The sequence below is a fragment of the Meleagris gallopavo genome, chromosome 1 (assembly GCF_000146605.3).
Source record: "Meleagris gallopavo isolate NT-WF06-2002-E0010 breed Aviagen turkey brand Nicholas breeding stock chromosome 1, Turkey_5.1, whole genome shotgun sequence".
NCBI lineage: Eukaryota > Metazoa > Chordata > Aves > Galliformes > Phasianidae > Meleagris > Meleagris gallopavo.
Genome location: NC_015011.2, coordinates 49292447 through 49311860, shown reverse-complemented (window position 1 = coordinate 49311860; position 19414 = coordinate 49292447). Strand labels below are relative to the sequence as shown.

General features: G+C 51.7%; 2 protein-coding genes across 3 annotated transcripts; both read right to left on the bottom strand.

Moving 5' to 3' along the window:
- Window positions 1-10732, bottom strand: SLC16A8 (solute carrier family 16 member 8). Its single transcript, XM_031554427.1, has 5 exons — window positions 9491-10732; window positions 7012-7313; window positions 6402-6545; window positions 5050-5913; window positions 1-3095 (listed from the first exon to the last, which is right to left on the bottom strand). Exons 2-5 carry the CDS (start codon window positions 7238-7240, stop codon window positions 2704-2706), a joined length of 1629 nt encoding a protein of 542 aa, XP_031410287.1. The 5' UTR covers window positions 7241-7313; window positions 9491-10732; the 3' UTR covers window positions 1-2703.
- A 147-nt stretch (window positions 10733-10879) lies between these two features.
- Window positions 10880-19361, bottom strand: BAIAP2L2 (BAR/IMD domain containing adaptor protein 2 like 2). 2 transcript variants are annotated; one of them, XM_010711064.3, is made up of 14 exons: window positions 18895-19361; window positions 18040-18115; window positions 17730-17816; window positions 17416-17477; window positions 16667-16738; window positions 16401-16517; window positions 15921-16067; window positions 15556-15708; window positions 15193-15325; window positions 14494-14719; window positions 13835-13906; window positions 13480-13648; window positions 11644-11684; window positions 10880-11481 (listed from the first exon to the last, which is right to left on the bottom strand). In XM_010711064.3, the coding sequence occupies exons 1-14, from the start codon at window positions 19351-19353 to the stop codon at window positions 11406-11408; spliced, it is 1890 nt and encodes a 629-aa protein (XP_010709366.2). In that variant the 5' UTR covers window positions 19354-19361; the 3' UTR covers window positions 10880-11405. The 2 variants fall into 2 exon arrangements, with proteins under 2 accessions (XP_010709366.2, XP_003202326.2); XM_003202278.4 differs by having other exon boundaries at window positions 10881-11481; window positions 15193-15328; window positions 18895-19358.
- Between the last annotated feature and the right edge of the window lie 53 nt (window positions 19362-19414).

Here is a 19414-nt window from a genome sequence, read left to right as displayed (position 1 = left end):
TTTTTTTGTATTTTTGGAGACTTGTTATCTCCATGGGTGTGTGGAAGAAAGTCATCCATGGGCAAGCTGCTCTGGAAGATGTAAATGGACTCTAACTGTACTGTTGGCTGTAATAAATTAAAATGTGATAGTTTTGTTTCCTGTTGTTCCTGGCTTTGCTTTAGTGATGTGTTTGCTTATGCTGGTCAGTTTTTCCTCACTCATACTCACAGATGTCTCTGTGCCAGGATGCTGTGACTCAGGTTTCCTGAAAAACATTACAGATGCTGTAGCAAGGCCTTTCCTCCATGCAGTAACAGTTTCTCTGCATCTTAGCTTCCAAGGAAACACTAGCCTGGTGTCGTCCTTAGGCTGCTTCATGACCAGCTTTGCTGTACAACTCAACTATTGCACCAGAATTAAGTTGATGCTCAAATCCCTGATCCTCTTTCTGTTGTGCCAGAATGTGGAGTGGTTCAGAGGAACAGAAAAAGCTTCAGTGGAACCTGCCTGAAAGTCAGCAGTGTGAAAGTGGAGGGCAACGTAGCCCAGCAGCATTTTTTTGCAACCTGCTTACAAACAAGCAGCCTTAGTCTTCTGGGGAGTGGCATCCCTTAAACTTGCTCTCTGTTCATGAGTATGGTTGTCCTTTCTTGAAAAAGACCCCAAACACAAGCAAGTGCTGCAGTAAAGAATCTTCTGTGTGGCACAAGCCAGTGTGCATTGAGCAGTGGATGTATTAGGGCCTGAGCCAGAACCAGAGGCTGCAGGAGAGTGATTTTGGCATGAAACCATCCCCTGAGGTCCTCTGGCAAATTAACCAGCAGTGGTGGTTGCCATCACAGGGAAAGTGGGCAGGAAAAGGGCTGCTCTCAGCAGTCTGTAGCAAGATCTCGTAGCCTAAGGGCTGTTATTTGCTTCTGTGAAAAGATTTAAGAGGAGGAGGCTTGTGGGAAATGTGAAGTGGTGACAGGATGACAGAGGGGATGTTGTTCTAGGGACCTGCCTGGTGCTGACAAGGGTGGTTGTTTTCAGGCTGTGGATCTTGGACCTCTGAGAAGCTGTGAGCTACTTCTAGAAGGGGGCATTGGTGGGTAAGGAAGACCAGGGTAAGGAAGAACTGGCTCACAGAACTAATGGCAGCACTATTAGCCGTGTAGAACCAAGCACAGACCTATGTGGGTTTCTGTTTTGCCTTCCAATTTCTGTTATAACTCTTCTTGTCAGTCATGTTTTTAAACTGGCACTCATCCAACAACTGTAGTTTGCTCATCAATTACGGTTTCTTCATGCTAGATACACTTGAGAAGCTCTTTCCATTGTGTTCCCATGCCCCAGTTAGGTTTAAACAGCTCTGTGAGTTCTGCTGGCTTCACCTGTTGCTCATCAACTAACAGTCAGTCCTATCTGGAATGACCACCTTGTCTGATGGTCTCATGGGCTGCCTTCCTTGCAGACCAGTTCTGCTTAGGTCTTGATCCCTCCTTGCAGAAAGAGGTTCCTCCGGGGCTAACCGGAAGAAAGGGCTTTGGCCAAGGGTGTTTATAAAAGATCCGGTCCCAAAGCAGATTAAAAACGGTTTAAGCATGCCAGGGAAGGTTGTCCTCTGTGAATGCAGAAATCCACCACTGTGGGCAGGGGGAGGGAAGTCACGCCTGCCTGGCCACGTGCCCCACCACCCTCATTGGTGGCACCCGAGAGGCCGCAGCTTGTCTTTCTGCCTTACCTTTGATTCCTTTATGTAAGAGGCCTTTCTCTATTTAAAAAGAAAACACACACGCGCGCATCTTGTGCCATTCCTGCTGAGTGGATAATCACTAGGGACAGGGATGTTTACCTGCACTGACAACCCCGCCCCCAGCTGCCACTGCTATTCCTGGCAGCAAAGCTCTGTGCTGCAGGGCTTGCTTAGTGGCATTAGCCCTTTTGAGGTGCCACCTTCTTGCTCTTTGGTAGCAGCTTGGAAGAGCCATTTTGTGCCACTGCCCCAGCTTTATTGCCCACTGAAGGTGCTCAAGAGGGAGGTGATCACAGCCAATGCTCCCACTCCCAGCAGTGCCCTGAGGAGGTACTGTGGGAGATGCAGTGTTTACTCCCGTGCTGGCTGCAGCAAGACATGACCCAGTGATAGCTATGAGCTACAGCATCTCTTAAACCTATTCCCAGCTTGCCTGGCATGCCTGCTCCCATGACTATCATAAACTCCCTGGTTTGTGTGTCCCAGGGGCAAGGCAAGCCCAGACTAGGTACAGCAGCTGCCCTTGGTCCTTCCAAGAGCTGTGCCATTCAGGACTGTGATATCCCAACCCTGGGAGTGGCGTAGAGGAAACACTGACACCAGACCAGAGCATACCAGAGATGATAACAAAGAGTCTCTAATTGTGTTCTGTATTGTGACAATGCAGAAAGAAAAGGAGAGTCCTTCGCAGCCTCTTCAAAATATATTTTCCAGGGCTTGTTTGGAGGTAGGGGGAAGAAGATTCTGGTGGTTGGGCTGCACTGAGCCTGCGTTGTACCAGCATGGTGCAGGACGCAAGTAGACATATCTCTGTGTAGGTATGTGGGCATATGTACATGAGGACCAGATATTCTTAGACTTTCACCCTTTTATCTCTTACATTTGCTTTTGTCTTCCTTTTTTCCAATCCACATCCCATCTATACGCCCACGCTGAGTTACACACAAACCAGGCCAGTAATTTACATCCCCATTCTTCCTCCCTGGCTAAAAACTGTCCCTCTCCACTGTCTGGTCGGCATTGCAGCCAGCTTGTGCCAACACCTCCCCATCCACCTCAGGACACCTGCCTCCCTCCCCACTCTGCTCATCCTCCATATGGTTGACCTCCTCATTGGCTGCCACCATGGCTTTGTCAGTGCCATGAGCTGGCTGGTGATTATCACTGCTGTGCTCCTCGGCTTCCTGCACATCAGACTCGGCTTCTTCAGTGTCACTCCCACCACCTGCTGAAGGGTTTTTCTCTGGGGGAGGTGTCTTCTTCCCTCGGTTCAGGCAGCAGTAAGTGGCCATGGCCAGGAAGAGAGCAGAGAGCACCACCTCTGAGCCCGCCAAGTAGAAGATCACCTCGTAGTTCTTGAGAGCATCAACCAAGCGGCCTGGAGGTTGGAGAAGAAACAAGGAGGTTAGCTTCAGTCTAAGCACTCCTGGATGGACAGACCAGCACAGCTGCACAGCACCTGGGGACCCATTTCCAAAAGGAAGAGCAGTAAGCCTGGATATCTGAAATCATCCTGGGTAAGGGGCTGGGCAACTGGGAGTCATGCTGTACCACCAGCGTCACTACTTTAAGAGTGTGGGTTTGGTGCTTTCTCATGTTCTCACAAGGCTAAGCAATGGTGACACACTGATATGGTGTCAGGCTATGATGGGCCATCTTCTTGCCAAGATGAGATCAGCCTCTGAGGACAAGGCTTCCTTTGAGGGCACACACCTCTGCCAAAGAGATATCTCTTCTTTCACAGAGAAGGTGTTGAGGCACTAGCACAGGCTGCCTGAGAAGCTGTGGATGTCTTATCCCTGGAGGCATTCAAGGCCAGATTGAATAGGGCCCTGGGCAATCTGATCTAGTGCTTGGTCTAGAAGTTGGCAGCTCTGCCCATGGCAGGAGGGTTGGAACTTGGTGATCTTTGAGGTCCCTTCCAACCCTAGCCTTCCTATGATTCTATGTTCTCCCAAATGTCTCAAGGCTGACAATGGAAAGAAAGTTCCCGCTGTAATTGAGATAGCATTTGCCAAGCTGAGATGGGGCTGTGATGGCCAAAAGCTTCATCCCAGTCCTGCATTGTCCTGCCAGCAGATGTGACCCCTGGCCCCGGCTGTAATGAAACCGGCCCTGCATTCACAAACAGTGAATTCCTTAGCAGGTGAATGTGCCCTTTTCACCCCAACTGGACAGCAAGTGTGGATTGTGTGCGTGCGTATGTGTGCAGCTTATCCTACAGCGAACCCCTCAGCCCCATAGAGGGGGAAACAGCTCAGGAGGATTACACCAAACAAAGACACTTTGTTCAACCCCTTTCTTCCAGTCAAGTGGCTGTGCCAACTCCTAGCTGTGGGGTTTGCAAGCACCCTCAAGCTTCATATACAAGCAGATCTTGCAGCAAAGTCCCTCCAGGGTGGGGAAATGGGAGCCCCCCAGTCCATGTGACTGTGCTCCATCAGTGACCCTGCTCCATCTCTGTCCCAGCTTGTACTCACATAGTGCCAAAGCACAGCTGAACTGAGGAGGGAGTCCCACCCCCCAAGATGGCCCACAGTGGTTTGACTACTGTGTGGGGTGGTGACCTTGAATATACAGCCTCCACTACCTGCTCTGTGTGTCCTGGCTTTGCCTCCTCAGTGTCTTCAGACTCCCCTCATCATTCTTGAAGTTTCCTGACCTGGAGAAATTTCATCCACAGTAGTCTCCTACACCCTGTTCTACACAAGAAACCATTTGACCTTAAACTCTGTCAAATAACATGTAAGAGGGAAGGCCAGCATGGCACTGTAACAGCAAATGCTTCAGGTGGCTATACAGACTGTTTTGGCAGCCTCGATTGACACCAACATGCTGGCACCAACATGCTGGGGCTAATATAAGTTGAAATCACCATTCACAGCATCAGTCACTGTGACACAGACATCAAGGAGAATTTGAAATAATCTTTCCCACTGAAGATTCTCACAGGATTGCTTGCAAAATGTGCCTGACTCTAACCACAACGCGATTTGATGCAGTGTTCACAGTGAAGACAGAAACGTGGATCCCAGCATGAAAGAGGGAGAAGTGTCACTGATGAGGGACTCTAGAAGTCGTGCCATTATGTATGCCTGCCATTGCTAAGATCTCTCAGGAAAGCAGAAGGAAATATCACTTACCATTTTCATCCCTGGCTCAGCTGCAGTGCATGAAGGGAGACCAGGAGCTCTCACTTCAGAGAGCTTCCAGGAGAACTTTGAAATTGAGAAGTGGAGCCTTTATTCAAGGATTGTGACCACAACCCATACCTGCAATACAGTGGGATGGCAGCAAAACTAATCACCTGCATTTTGCAGCACAAGACCTACCTGCAGAGGGTGGACCAATGAGCACAGCAAAAGCCTCGATAAGTAGGACCAGCCCGATGGCACTGGAGAACTTCTGGGAGCCAACGATGGCCATCAGCACCTCGAACTGCAGAGCCCCTACCATGCCATAAGAAATGCCGAAAAAGACACAGAAGATGACCAGCCCCGTGTAATTACTAGCCCTGGCACTGCAGATGTCTGTCAAGCCGTTGAAGAGCATAGAGAAGCTGAACAGGTATGCCACGTGAGGGCGGACCCACTTTAAGCCTGCCACCATGCCACACGCTGGCCGGGCAAAGATGTCAATGAAACCAATGATGGAAAGCAAGAATGCGGCCTCTGTGTCTGGTACTCCTGTGTCCTTGGCGTAGTTGACCAGCAAGATGGGGGGCACAAAGAGACCCAAGACCAGGATGAACTTTGAGATAGTGTAAATGATGAAGCCTCGGTTGGAAAAGATGCTGAAATCCAACAGCTTCTTTCCTTTCTTGGGCTTCTTTTTGGCTTTCTTGGCTTTCTTGGTTCCATCAGTGGTGCTGATGCCTTCCTCTGACTTGCTTCCCATGGGCAGCATCTCCTTGGCTTCATATTTGTCCTGAGCTTTCTCCATTTTCCGCTTCATGCCTGTATCCAGGGGTCTCATGACTGCCCCACAAGTGCAGCAGTTGAGTAGAAGGCCCCCCATGATGAGAAACCCTCCTCGCCAACCAAACTTCTCCAGCAGCACTTGCCCCAGTGGAGAGAGGGAGGAAAGAAAGACAGGGCTCCCAGCAGCAGCCAGTCCATTGGCAAGAGGCCGACGTTTGTCAAAGTAGGTGCCCAGCATGATCAGTGAGGGCTGGAAGTTCAACGCCATACCCAGACCTATGAGAGAGTGAGAGCCAGGAGAAAGGAAGGGAGTGCAAGGATGTGAGACATATTTTACAACAAGCAAAAGCCCACCCAAAACTGCGTTAGTCCTGAAGTCCTTCCACACAAGCCTCTTCTCCACTGAAAAGATGGGCTAACAGCCTTTCTATTGGAACTGTATTTGAATCTGATATCTGTGGCCACATTTAGACAGGATCTCTGCCTTAAACAGGAAGTTTGTCCCAATACCACTATATATTCTTGCCACTCCCATTGCTGTGATCACTGGGCATTGCTTGCCTTTCTTCTGACCCTCTCTCCTGACTGTTTACATTCAGCAGATAAACCTCCTACAGTGCAACATTCAAGACTAGATGCCTCCTGTGAGCAGGTGTAAATAGGTTGAGAGGTGACCTGATGCCAGACATGGCAATGCTAAAGGGGAATACAGTGCACTCTTGGCTCTTCCATCAGTGCGCTCCCCCTACTCCTGGGGTTCTCACCTGTCAGCACACCAGCTGTCAGATAAAGCTCAATGATGTTGGTGGTAAAAGATGCCAGAATCATCCCAGAGGAAGCTAGCAGCCCTCCAATGAGCATCACAGGCCGGCAGCCAAACTGGTTCACCATGATGCTGCATACTGGTCCTGGGAGGAAGCAGAGAAGACAGAGTAGGATTTCAGGAGATAGATAGACAGGACATGTGGGAAGGGGCAGTGTGCCCAAACAGGGCACTGGGGAAGATGAAAAACTAATAGCAGAGATCACTGCTTGGCTGTTTAGCTACACAGTCCCTGGGCCTGGCCAAGGAACAGAAGTCCTGGTGTGGAGATCTTTGCCCTGCCCTTGGTGCTTTCAGCCACCTATTCTTTGAGAACAATAAAGGGCTTGGTGCTTCAGCAAACATCATGGACATGCCCCAGAGATCTCCTGGGGCAAAGGAGATAGAGACATGAGATATACCACACATCTAGAAGAATGTAGCAATAGAAATGTCTTCGGCACACTGGTTCCTGATGAGGCCATTGAGTGTGCCCATGGGGACATGGTTTGGAACTCTAGAAGGGCAGAGGAAGCACAGGTTGGATAGGGAGAGCTATATCCAAGCATCACCTGTTCCATAGAGCATGGCCAGCATGATAGAGGAGATCCAGGCTGTGTCACTGTAGCCCACATGGAAATCTTTCATGAGCTCCTTGAAGTAGACACTGACAGCTTTCGGGAAGGCATAGGAGAAGCCAGTGATCACAAAGCAGCCAAAGAGAACGATCCAGCCCCAGCCACCATCTGGGGGCTTCACAGGAGCTGGTAGCTGCCCTTCCTCTGGGTCAGCTCTCCCCATTGTCTAGCCTGGGTGAAAGGCAGGCCGGGATGAGGTAGGATGACACAGGGAGACAGCAAGAGAAATGCAGATTCTGCAAGAGAAGAGCATAGCAGGCAAACATTTACTACAAGGTCTCCCTCCATGTCCTCTGTATAGAGCCCTCACGTTCCTTTTCCTGCTACAAGGGACCAGACTTGGAAAATGGGTGAAGGTTGAGAGCATGGCAAACCTGTGGCAGTGGTTATTTGCATGCCAGAGAGATTAGGGCTCCATACCTATCCAGAGGGGCCGCAACAAAGACAAAGGGGGGAGAAGGAGGGAATTAGAGGATATGTCTTGTGAGTTGCTCTCAGGACTCCTAAGCTGCACAAGAATTTTGCTCTAGTTGGCTGCTGTAAGAATGTATTTCTCATTTCTCCCCTAGGTACAGAGTTTCTGCCATACCCCTTTCAACACCAAGCACTACCTCAGTTTCTTCCGCATCAAAGCTTATTTTCACACCTGTATGCAAAGTTATCACTGATCTTTGATTTGCTACTCCCCAGTAGTATCAGAAGGTGTCAAAAAGCACACAAAATGACACCAAATGGTCTTGGCCGATGGCTTTAATCAGGCATCTGACCAAGGCTAACCTGCAGAAGTTATGGTGGATTAAGAGTCATCAGCCACCCCAGTGGTCTCCCTCCTTCCTCCTCCTCCTGGGGTTTGTTTATGCCAGCACCCAGGTGTCTGCCACAGCCACAGTGCACAGCCACTGCAGCAGAGCTTCCCAACCTTCAGGACCCCATCAGCCACAAAAAAGGGGAGGACTGAGGCAGCTCTTGCAGGTGGCAATACCCTAACAGCTCTCAGGGACTGTGGCAAGGGGCAGAGGCATGAATTGAGACCAGGCTGCAAAAAAAATCATTGCTAGAATGAAAAGGTTAATTACACACTCTATAGACACACATACCTTCCCCTCACCCCTTTCTGGTAGTATTCTGACCACTGGCACCAGCACAATCAGACTGAGCACAGCCCCATAGAATCATCAAATCATTATGGTTGGAAAAGACCTCCAAGATTATCCAACCATCCACCCACCATCAGTATTGCCCACTAAACTCAGCTTCAGCCCCTACCTGTCTTTGCTCCTCTCCCAACTCAACCTGGTTATAGCCAAGCAAAAGTTGACCCATTGCAAAAAGTGCATTAATGGCTCATCAGTGCTGTCCTCAACCACCACTACTTCCACTGCACCTCAGATAAGAGCAGCTGCCACCAAGCATACCCCAACCCTTTTTGCCTGAGCCCCTCTTGCAGCTTCACTCTTCTTGTTCCTGTCCTCTGCCACAAATCAAATCTATCAATTAGACCTTTTGCATTTCATCTTCCTATCAAGAAAACATTTGTCCATCTGTGGGATCATTTCAGAGATTTCCACAACATCACCTGTTAGTGATGAATCAACAGCATCTGAGCACATTAGACAAATATCCATGGGTACTGCTCAAGTCTGGGCTGGATGGGTCCTGCAGGAGCCCCTTCCATGGCACAACACACCTATACAACAAGGTATGAAAGCATTTACCTGGCTGCAGCTCGATGCTGACCGACAAAGATGAGGTGCAGCTGAGCAGCTCACACGTGGAGCTCCCTCCAAGCCAACGTGCTGCAGCACAGCTCTGCTGGAGCTTTATCCCAGCTCTGAGCAGGCGGTTCAGAGTTGCCTCAATCATAACGCCCCGGTGCGCACGCGGGCTCCTCTGCTCACCGCTGCAAATGGTGGTCACACCGTGTACCTTGTACCTGCCTCTGCATATGCTACAGCTTGCTATTATTTTCTCCACAGTTAAGGAGCTTTATTCATGGGTAAAAATACCCCACACTAAAGCTCATCAGCACAGGCAGCAGCACTTGCCCTGGGCATTGCATACAGGTAGGCCCATAGTGAGCACTGCCACAGGTCTAGCTGCAGCTGGAGAGGTCTAGCTCCTAGTCAGGAGACTTGCACCAGCACCAGAAGTTACCAACCCTGACCAGATGAAGGCCACTGCAGAAAAACCCCACTGTACCAGGAAAGCTGCACCACTACCAGCATCCAGGAGCGTCCACACAAATATGTCTCTTGGATAGACTGGGAAGGGTTTAATAAATGCAAAGGTCACAATTTTTGCCAGTAGCCTACAAAACCACCATGGGAAAGCTTTCACTAAAGATTGAAATAAGTACAGGCCTTCAGAAACTGTCATGTGTGCTCAGATGCAAGCACCCTTCTGCATCACTGACCTGTGCAACGAAGCGATGAGCGCCAAAGACCCCAGAGACCGAGCAGGTCAGCCCAGCTGGTGCTCCCTGGCTCTGGACGAGTGTGCCTGGTCAGATGGCCCCGCAGGTTCTTTGCTCCATGGTGGGCACGCCGTCAGCAGAGCACAGGGTGACAGCTGCAGGAGTCTCTTGTGCCCTGCTACTTTCTTCAGGGGCAGCCACGTCCTCACTGCAGAGCTAATCCCCCTTTCAGCCTGCTTTCCTCCAGCTCCAATGCCACCCTCTGCAAAACCACCCGCAGAAGGGATGCCCCACGCAGGGGACCCCCTTGCCTCCTCTGGGTGGATGCAGACAGCGTGGATGTGGGTCAGTGGCTGATTATGGCTTCAGGTTGATGAAGACCAGCAGGTGCTGAGCGTGCAGAATGCACTTCTCCACTTTTAAGAGGCTTTTCCAGCCAATAGGGAGGAGGAGGCTGCCTGTCACGGCCCGAATCCCACAGTAATCCCATGGCCTGCCACGGGGCTCCTCACTGCTCTCCCAGCAGAACTGGGCAGGTTGGGAGGGGACAAAGGAGGAAGAAGAGGAGTGCTGTGATGGGCTCAGCAGGAGACTGGGTGCAGGGGGAGAACATAGCAGAGATCCATGTTTTAGTAAGGAGCAAAAGAGGAGATGGGTGCCCCCAAGTGCCCACTGCCTCCTTCATGCTCCTGGACTGGGGCAAAGCCAAGGGGCACATGCCCAGCAGAGAGTGAAGATCAGGTGAAGCAGCCGAGGGATTGCCATCCTCCATGGCTGGAAGAGCTGCTGGGACATCCATCCCACCCTCAGCAGCCTCCCCAAAACAAAACCCCTACATGGCTGCTATTCAATTGCCACCATGGTTCCCAGCCACACGTGGGGGAGCCCATTCCTCTGCAGGCTCTGGGGCCAGGGTTTTGGGGCCCACATGTTAATCCTCCCAAGCCTCTTAGTCCCTGTGCCCCATCAGTGGGGAAGGAGGCACATGCGGGGCCCGCAGGTCTTGGCAATGCTCACAGCCGGGGTTTAATTTCTATTAATAAGGCTAATCGGCTCAGGCCTGGGCTGCTGCTTGTGCTCCCTTCCTGGGAGGGAGGGCAGCCTGGTAACAGGGCCAGGATGGCGGGGTCTGGTGGTGGGTGAGAAGATGGCCGCCAGGCCTTATCCTCCAGCCTGAGGCCTACCAGGCGCTGTGAGGACCAGGAAACAGGGTTGTGCTGCCCTCCAGTGACAGCAGAGCCAGGGCCGGCTGGTGGGGCCTGGCAGAGTGACAAGCAGCCCCCATACCCCTGGCTGTTAGGTGAGCCACGTCCTCCTCTCCATGCCCTCTAAGCACAGCAAAGGCCTGGCTGCTGGAACAGCTATGGAAGCAGCATTGTCTTTTTTATTTCAAAATGCTTTCTCCACAGGACAACTGGTGGAAGAGTAGGACAGTGACACTGGGCTCCATCACCTCCTTTCCTGTGCCCAGGAGCTGACTGGCCAGGGAAGGGGTCAGCTGGTGGTGAGGAGGGGCTGAAACAAACATGGCTGCCAAAGGGGCCAAGAGCCCTTCAGCCAAGCCACATCACTGGCAGCTTTGTGGTAGCCACCTCCCTCTGGGGTTCATTTTTCCAGCAGCAAAATCTGGCAAGTGTCGTTCTCCCAGACCATCAGAATTTCCCCACCACCACCCCCAGGCCACCATCTCCAGGCTTCTCCCACTCAAGCACGATAACATCACACAGGGGTGGAGGGCAATCCGAAGAGGGCCTGCTGTTGGCTACAGCATGCCAGACAGCCATGAGACAGATCCTCATGTCCAAGAGGGAAGGGAGGAACAGAGAGAGGTCACTCTGTGAGCGGTAGCATGAGGTCACTGCCCAATAGGGGTTGCAGCCTGTCACTCCTATGCCTTCCTCTTCCCTGCAGCACTTCATCGGATAATGGGTGCAGAGCGATCGTTGGTGACTGTGGGACGTAGCTTGACTGTGGCAAAGGGGTTGGTACCTCTGAAAGGGAAAAGGAGACAGACCACATCAAGCAATCTGGAAAGACAATGCTGGAGAGTTGATGACCAAGCCAAGAGCTGTTAAGTCTTCTACAGTAATAGCACTGTAATAATGCCATTCTTTCTGGTGGTTCCAGAGTGCAGCCCTATGTCTCACTCTTACCTTGGGAAGAGTTCAGGTGGCTGGTCAAATACTCCCGGTTTCTGCAGTGAAAAGAAAGGCAACTGTGAGTTATCTGGAGTGGGGGAGGGAATGGAGAGACAAAAGTGGAGCAGGGGACACTGCACACTTGAAAAAAGATTTTGCAAAAAGCTTGAGTGAATTAAGAGCCCAAGCCCTACTAACAGGGCTCTGACTCCTTATTCATTCAAATTTTGCATATTACCTGTGGTGGCTGGTTGTCTCTACACCACAGTTTCCCTGTTCCCCTAGGACACCTCCCTTTGTTTTGAGGAAGAAGGGAGATGCCTCGGATCCCCTAAGCGTCATGTCTGAAGAGCACAGCAAACAGGGCCAGTCTGGTCTACATTCCACCCTGCCAGCACAGCCAGAGATGCCCCCTCATGTTGCCCACCCACTCTAGCAAAGAGCTCGTTGTCAGTGTCCTCACATGCTCCCTGTACCTGCAGGGAATGCAAGAGTGCTGGTACCCTGCCCTACATATGTATTGTTCAAATGTGAACCAACCTGAGGGAGAAAGACAGAGCTAGGTCCTGTGACCCTTATCCTTGGCCAGTAGATGATGAAGGATCAGTGACAACTGTGATGGCCTGCACACCACTTTCTGTAGCTGGTGGCAGACAAGAAAGCTCTGTATTCCAACTGGGAATAGCAACAAGCATTTATTTGCTGCTGGCTCAACTGGAGGATATTTGGGGCAGAAGTTTAGAGCAAGGCTGAATCTTTCCAACCTTCTAATGAGGTTCAGTTGTTTCGCCACCAAAATTTAATGCTCCACACACTCACTGTTCAATCTCAGGTCTATCCCTATACTCTAGCCTTGGGGATGGATGGAAATCAGTAACCCAGAGGCCATAGAATTTAGAGCCCGTTCCCCTCTGTGTTGTGCAGCCTGAGGCTTCCTGAAACCATAGAACAGGTCATGAAAGGGAAAATAAAAGGCTAATTAAATGTGTTCCAGTCTTTTGAGCCATCCAGTTTCCTACAACTTCACACTGGCGTAGAACCAGTGACTAGAAATTAGGTTTCCTAGCCTTGTGCAATTGAGCAAGAAGCACCTTGCAGGCAGCACCATTCTTCCCTCTCAAACCAGAGTTCCTCATTTTCAACTGTCCTCCACTTTAACTTTGACTGTTTTCACCAGTGAATTCCTCACAACTGGAAGCAATGTTGCATGGAGAGTTTAATTCCCAACATGCCATCTGTGAACTATGGGTTGGAAATTTCTTGTTCTAAGACTCTCCAAAATGGCTGCGCTCTCAGCCTTTACCCTGCCTATTCCAGCTATGATTTTAATCCAAGCCTTGCTCAATTTTGGAAAAGAACCAATGAAACTGTTCTCCATTCACTGAAGGGAGAAGAAGGATGGCATCTCTGTCAGCTGGTCAGCCACCCCCAGCCCAGCCTGATCACTCCATGGTCCTACTATTAGCAGAAAGAGGTGCTGCCCCGGAGCCACCAGAAATCAGGCTGGGAAGTCATGGAGAAAAGGACTGAACTGAAGGGGCCCTGGTGAGCAAAAAACAGAGAAAAATGAGAAGGGCAGGAGCACAAAGACAGTCCCTAGAAGAGGAAATCCAGGCACTGAGGATCTGCACAGACAAAATTGACTGTGGGGACACCAGGACATGGCTGCATGAAAACAGACTGGATGACAAAGGCCAGTGCTAACAAGCCATCTAATCTCAGGAAGGGAAGAGGGCACATGTCAACATCTCATAAGCATTTTTCCTTCTCACTGCAGAAAAGGATGGAAACCAGTACCATTGGAAGGATGTACCTCCCTCCACTTACATCAGTCAGCCCTCCTGCACTCACCTTCGAACCACCTGATGTCACCGGCCCACTCTGGTGACTGCTGGCACCCACCGGTGCAGGAGGTGGGTTTGGCACAGCAGCTTGGGCAGCAGCAGACCAGCTAGAGGAAGAAACGCTGGGATGATCCAAGATGTCATCCATACTGTGACTGCTCCGGAGTGGGAAAGACCTGAGCGAGATAACAGTGAGAGGAGAGTCAAAGAGCAAGGAATGGAGAGCAGCACAGGTGCTAGCCACAGAGACATCTTTGGAGAAAATATGCAGCCTGCAACTGAAACAGGCATCCCGCTAGTGTGAAAGACTTACGAGGTGGCAGACACTGTGTTTTCTTGCTGGCCAACTGCCCTCCTCTTACCTGACAGGTGGCTCTTCCATATCCCTTGCATCCTCCAGAGGCTTGACATAAGCTTCAGGGAACCAACCACATCTGAAACACAGAAAGAGAGAGGAATGAGTTCCAGACAAACCAGTTTGTGGGTCTGTCTACATCCATTCCACACATCAGCTGAGCCTCCACTGCTGCACAGCTATCATGTGTGATAGTGTACAGCACATCTTTCACCCCTAGGTGGGGCAAAACAGTCCTTGGGAAGCCACGGAGCAATGGTATTTTCACCTTTTGCTTTGCGCAGGACTCCCTTGTCTCAGAAGCTATGCTCTGTTCCCCAGGGCTAAGCAGCTGCACCCCAGAACTCTATCAGAAGAAAGGCACTACTCTTGCTCATCTTGCACCTGAGTGACCCAGAGCATGGGGCATTGGCTCCACCAATAAGTGTCATCTGGTAATGCCACAGGGAGTAATTCAGTAAGCGCTGGGTGCAGCAGTTTCCATGCCCTGTCTGTGCTGGAGCTGAGAAATGCCAGGCCTCTCAGGTAACTCCAGCAGTTCACAGCTGGCTCCCATGGCAGGAGCCACTCAGCCATGCAAGTCGGGAGGTATCACCAGGGCCCTGGCTTTTGTCACAGGAAAGACAAAAAGGCAAAGCCCATTTACTGCACCAAGGTCTCACGTACGCGGATGAGCCCTCCAGCTTGCCGTACAGCCAGCCGTTCTGCGCCTCTGGCATCAGCACTGTGATGACATCCCCAGGATCGAAGCGCAGCAGGGTCCGGTTGGCCCCAGTTGTGTGGGGTGCGATAGCCTGCACTCTCACTGTGCCGCCCCTCCGCCTGCCTTCACTGCTGCTGCTGGCCTCACCAAAGGAACCAGAGCGGGAGACACGGCCAGCAGGGACCAAACCTGCAGAGAGGCATTAGAGGGGTCTGGAATAGAACTCAGCATCCTCCTGCAAGAACCCATGCTGCCTCAAGAACACCTGTGCTATGTGGTCGTTGGCCAGATATCTAGGCCACAGGCACTGCCTGGTGCAAAAGGCTGCTGACCCTCTTCCTGACCCTGCTGTAGAATATGGGACATTTTTGTTTCTCTCGTCTCTCTTTTTTTTTTTTTTTTAATTTTATTACTTGGAAAGAGTTTAAGCTGAAATTTTTGATGAATGAGAGGCAGTTGAGTCCTAGATGGATTCCGCTCTGAAGGCTGAGCTCCTCCCCTTTCATGCAGCACTGTCCTCCCCAGCTCTCCATGTACTGACTTCCCACTATGCCCGGGGATGTGGCTGAGAACCCACTGTTTAATAGACGTGGTCCCTCCCTGCATCCAACTCTGTTCCCAAGCCCAAGCACCATCTCCCAGCTCCTGGATGTGAGACATACTGGCTGATGGTGTCCTCTGCAGCGGTCGCCTGGGGACCTCTGGTTGAGGAGACAGTCTCATTTCTGGTGGTTCCTGAGAGAAGATGCTGGACCTACTCCCGGCCATAGAAGAAGCAAAGTCTCCAAGGGGTCTCTGCTGGAAGGAAAAGAATCTGAGTGCACAGCCACTGAGGGAATGTCAAACAAGAGACACCCCAAAAATCAACATATTCTTCCTCACAACCTATACGTATGCTTTCCTTCATCTTGGCCAGAGAATGGAGAGGCAAGAGAGGCTGCCACAGCCTGGCCTTGCCCTGCAAGCTCAGAAGGGCAGAGCAGCCTTGCCACCACCACGGTGAAGGCTGTCCACGTGCTCCTCACCGTCTCCAGGTGGGTAGGCGTGAGCCGGCCTGACGGATAGCCCTGGCCATGGGAGCTGGTGAGCAGGCCCTGCACATGGCTGTTGGAGGGGTTGCGGCTGGCCTCCAGCTGCTCCTTCCACTGTGGTGCCTTAGTCTGGATCATGCCTCGGGCCTGGGAAAAGAGAGAAAATAGGCAGCAATGGACATGGCATTCAATTCCTCACCAGCCATACTCCTCCAGCCGAGGACTGTTGGTCTGGACCCCAGATCCCCACCTGATCCATGCACAAAACACTGCCTTGACCCAAGGGATCACCAAGCCCTGGTTCTCTCCTGCCTGCACGTTCCCCTCCAGCCACCCAGCTCTGCTCCTCAGGGCCGTACCCTGCTGTAGAACTGGAGGAGAGTGTTGTAGAGCATCTGGTGCTTGTCAGCCAGGAAGCGGTAGCGGCGTTTCTCCTCCAGCTCAGCCTCCCGCTGGCTGTTGGAGAGGAATGCCTGCATCTCTGAGCGCAGCCGCATCACATTCTCCTGGGTTATGGGGGAAAGGAGGAAGAGGTCAGTGGAAATACAGCATTCAGAAGAGGAAACATTGAAATGGGTGGTTATGGCTACCAGCTTCCCAGCAGAGAGAAGCTAGAACACAGGGACCATGTCCTTGCACACTGAGGCTTGCTAAATGAGGCAAAAGCTTGGCAGGTTCTGTATGACTGAGTGCCACAGGCCAGCAGGACGTTGTAGAAGAGGAGTTTCCTCTTTTCCAGATAAGCCTGCTGCCTTTTGACTGTCAGGGATAATCTCTTGGTTTCACAGGAAGGGCAAAGCTGCTCTTACCCAGCTCTGCTTCCTGCAACCCCTGCTCACCTTCATCTCCCGGACATTTTTATCACGGGCCCTCTCCATCCTCCAGAGCTCTGCTGTGCACTTCTCCAGGTTGTTGGCTTTGCGCCGGTACTCCAACTCGTACTGCTTCTGGCTCTCCTGTCAGGAAGAAAGCAGGTTCAGTGAGGAACCAGGGACACCACAGCCCATGAGAGGAGAAAGTAAGCTTCTCGCCCACCTCCTGCATGATGTCTTAGGTGGCAGAGAAACAAGCAAGGCCAAGGAGTGGAAGGGAATTCAGCACTCACACTGATGAACTGCACATCCATTTTGGAGTTCTTCTCCATGTGCTGCAGTAGATCCACATGGAACGTCTGAGCCTGGAAGAGAGAAAGGTTGGATATTGGGAAAATTTTATTCTCTGAAAGAGCTGCAGTGGCACAGGCTGCCCAGGGAGGTGGTGGAGTCACCGTCCCTGGAGATGTTCCAGAACCGTGTGGATGTGGCACTGAGGACATGGTCAGTGGGTGGGAGTGGCAGTTGGACCAGGTGATCTTGGAGGACTTATCCAATCCTAATGATTCTGTGATTGTATGATTCTATGAAGGAGACATCACCCCCAAACCCATGCTGTGTGAACTATGGAAGGTTGGCTCGCAGAACTGTGAGAGCCATGGAAAGGTTGGCTCACAGAACCCACAGAACCAGAGGCCGCCTTTCCAGCTGGCCCCGAAAGAGAAGCCAAAAATGGGCACTCTGGGACTGCTGTGGAGCAGCCCTGCAGCCTGGGTGTGCACATTTGGTACCCGCCTCTGGTCTTCAGCATGAAGCCTGAAAGGTTGGCATTCCCTGAGGGTGGTGACAGTCCCCAGACAGCACCAAAAATGGCACAGCAGCAGCTGTGGCAGCTCTGCAACACGCCTCTGTCACGTGCAGCAGGGATGGCAGGGAGGCAGCACCTGCCTGTGGGCACTGAGAAGGAAATGCCAGCAAGATGCAGGATGTGAAGTCCCGATTTGTCCCCACTTGCACACCAGCCCCAAGGAAAACCACTCACCACAACTTCTAGATCAGAACTCAGGAGCCTCTGTGTGTCAGACATCTGCATCAGGATTTCACCTTCAGAGAAAAGAGAAGGGAGAGGGTGGAAAAACACCATGGTTGTTTCCTGGTGAGACCAGGGAGGCTGAGCAGCAGTGTGCCACCACAGCTGATATGCGGGTGTGAAAGTCCAACAGTGTATGGCTCTCTGCATCTCCAGAGACTGAGAGCCTTCATTTGGAGGATCTGTCTTCCCTCAATAGCTGGAAAGGGACCAACTAATGGGGAAAGCTCCTTCCTGGACAGCAGTGGCGTGTGCAAGAGCCTTACCCAGCACATGAGAGGTGGAGCTCTGCAGTGCTTGCTCCCCAATCTTTTCGATTGCCTTAAAGTAGACTTCAGCTGCTTTGGATAATGCTGTGTGGAGAGGAGAGGAGAAGTAAGGATCTGACCTGCCTTCCCATCAGCCCCAGCAAGCAGTGTGCAGGAGATTCACTCTATACCTCCTTTATAGGTCTCTCCCCATCTGTATCTAGCAAAGCATTGGATCACTGAGCAGGAGAAAAGCTCAGGACGTATCATGAGGTGAAACCAGCAGCATCCCAGCGCACAGAAGACACTCAGGAGAGAACCCACTCACCATGGAAGGCACGCAAGTAGTTGTTCCCCAGGTACACCAGGTTCTCCAGTGCAGGGTTAAACTGCTCCAGGATGCTCTGTGGACAGGCAGAAGCATGTTAATGCTGGTCTTCTCCATGTACCAGGTCAATGCCAGAGGGCAAGGTGGCTACTGGAGAGCCACACTGTCATCTAAAGATGGCTTTCTCCGTGGGCCCCATGCTCCTTAGCCACTGTAGACAGGGCAATAACTACATGGGGATCTCCCTGCCTGCACAGGTGAAGGCCACCATTTATCACTCAGGTACAAACATTATTTTTCCTGTCCAGGATCTGATGCACAGTCAACCTCAGCAGCTTGATAAGAGAAGGGATGGACTGCTTCAAATCAACCCATCGCTTTTATTTGCTGATAAACCTATTTATCAGAGTGTTTTATTGCTTACAGTATAGCAGCAGAGCAGAGGCTGGAAGAAGGAATTTCACTTTTCCCAGCCCTCGCTGCAGCACCAACGTGCACAGGGAAGCATTAGTGAGATCAGACTGCTCTTCCCATCAAGACAGAAACAGCCAACTGAACTGATTACTACCAGCAGCTGAGGAGCGTGATCCTTCCATAAAGGATCTCCAGATCCAAACCACACTGACTGCCCAACTTCCCCCTAGGTCTGCCGTAAGACCTATGCCACTCTCCCCTCCTGGCAATCACCACTCCCAAACCCAGCCCAGAGCCCACAGGAGCTGCTGCAGCTCAGCCTGGGGACAGATCCAGCCCTCAGCTGTCCCCCCAGAAGTTTCCAGCAGAAATCAGCTCCTCTCCTCCCAGCTGCACATCTCCCCCAGGCAGACAGGAGCAGCATTCCGTGTCGGTACTCACCTTATAGATGGAGATGGTGGATCTGTAGGACAGGTCCATCTCCCCAGGCTTTTCCCTCTCCTGTCGACAAGCAAGGGGCAACGGAGAGCGTGAGGTGCTGTGCTGGTCCGGAGGAGCCCTTCCACAGAGCCTGTCGCTGGCAAGGAATGACAGCAGGAAGACACAGCCGTGGTACAAAGGGAACAGAGCACTGCTGGAGTTTAATAATTCACCAGCCAAGAGGTTGGAACTTGATCCCTGGATGTAACCAGACTCTGGTGAGAGAGGAATCCTGCAACAGCCAGCAAGGGCATGTGACCACCTCCTTGAATTATTGATTGCCAGCTCGGTGCCCAGCTCCCCCTTCCCTGGCACCTGCAGAGCCAGCCACCTGCCAGTCACATCTTGCTCTGTCCCTCTCACCGCCCGCAGGTGGCTCGCTCGGCCTTCCCACACTGCTGGAACATCCTCAGGTCCCATTGATCAGGAGACCCCTATAGGCTTGTGATCACAGGCAGCAAATAGCAGGGAGAAAAAAAGT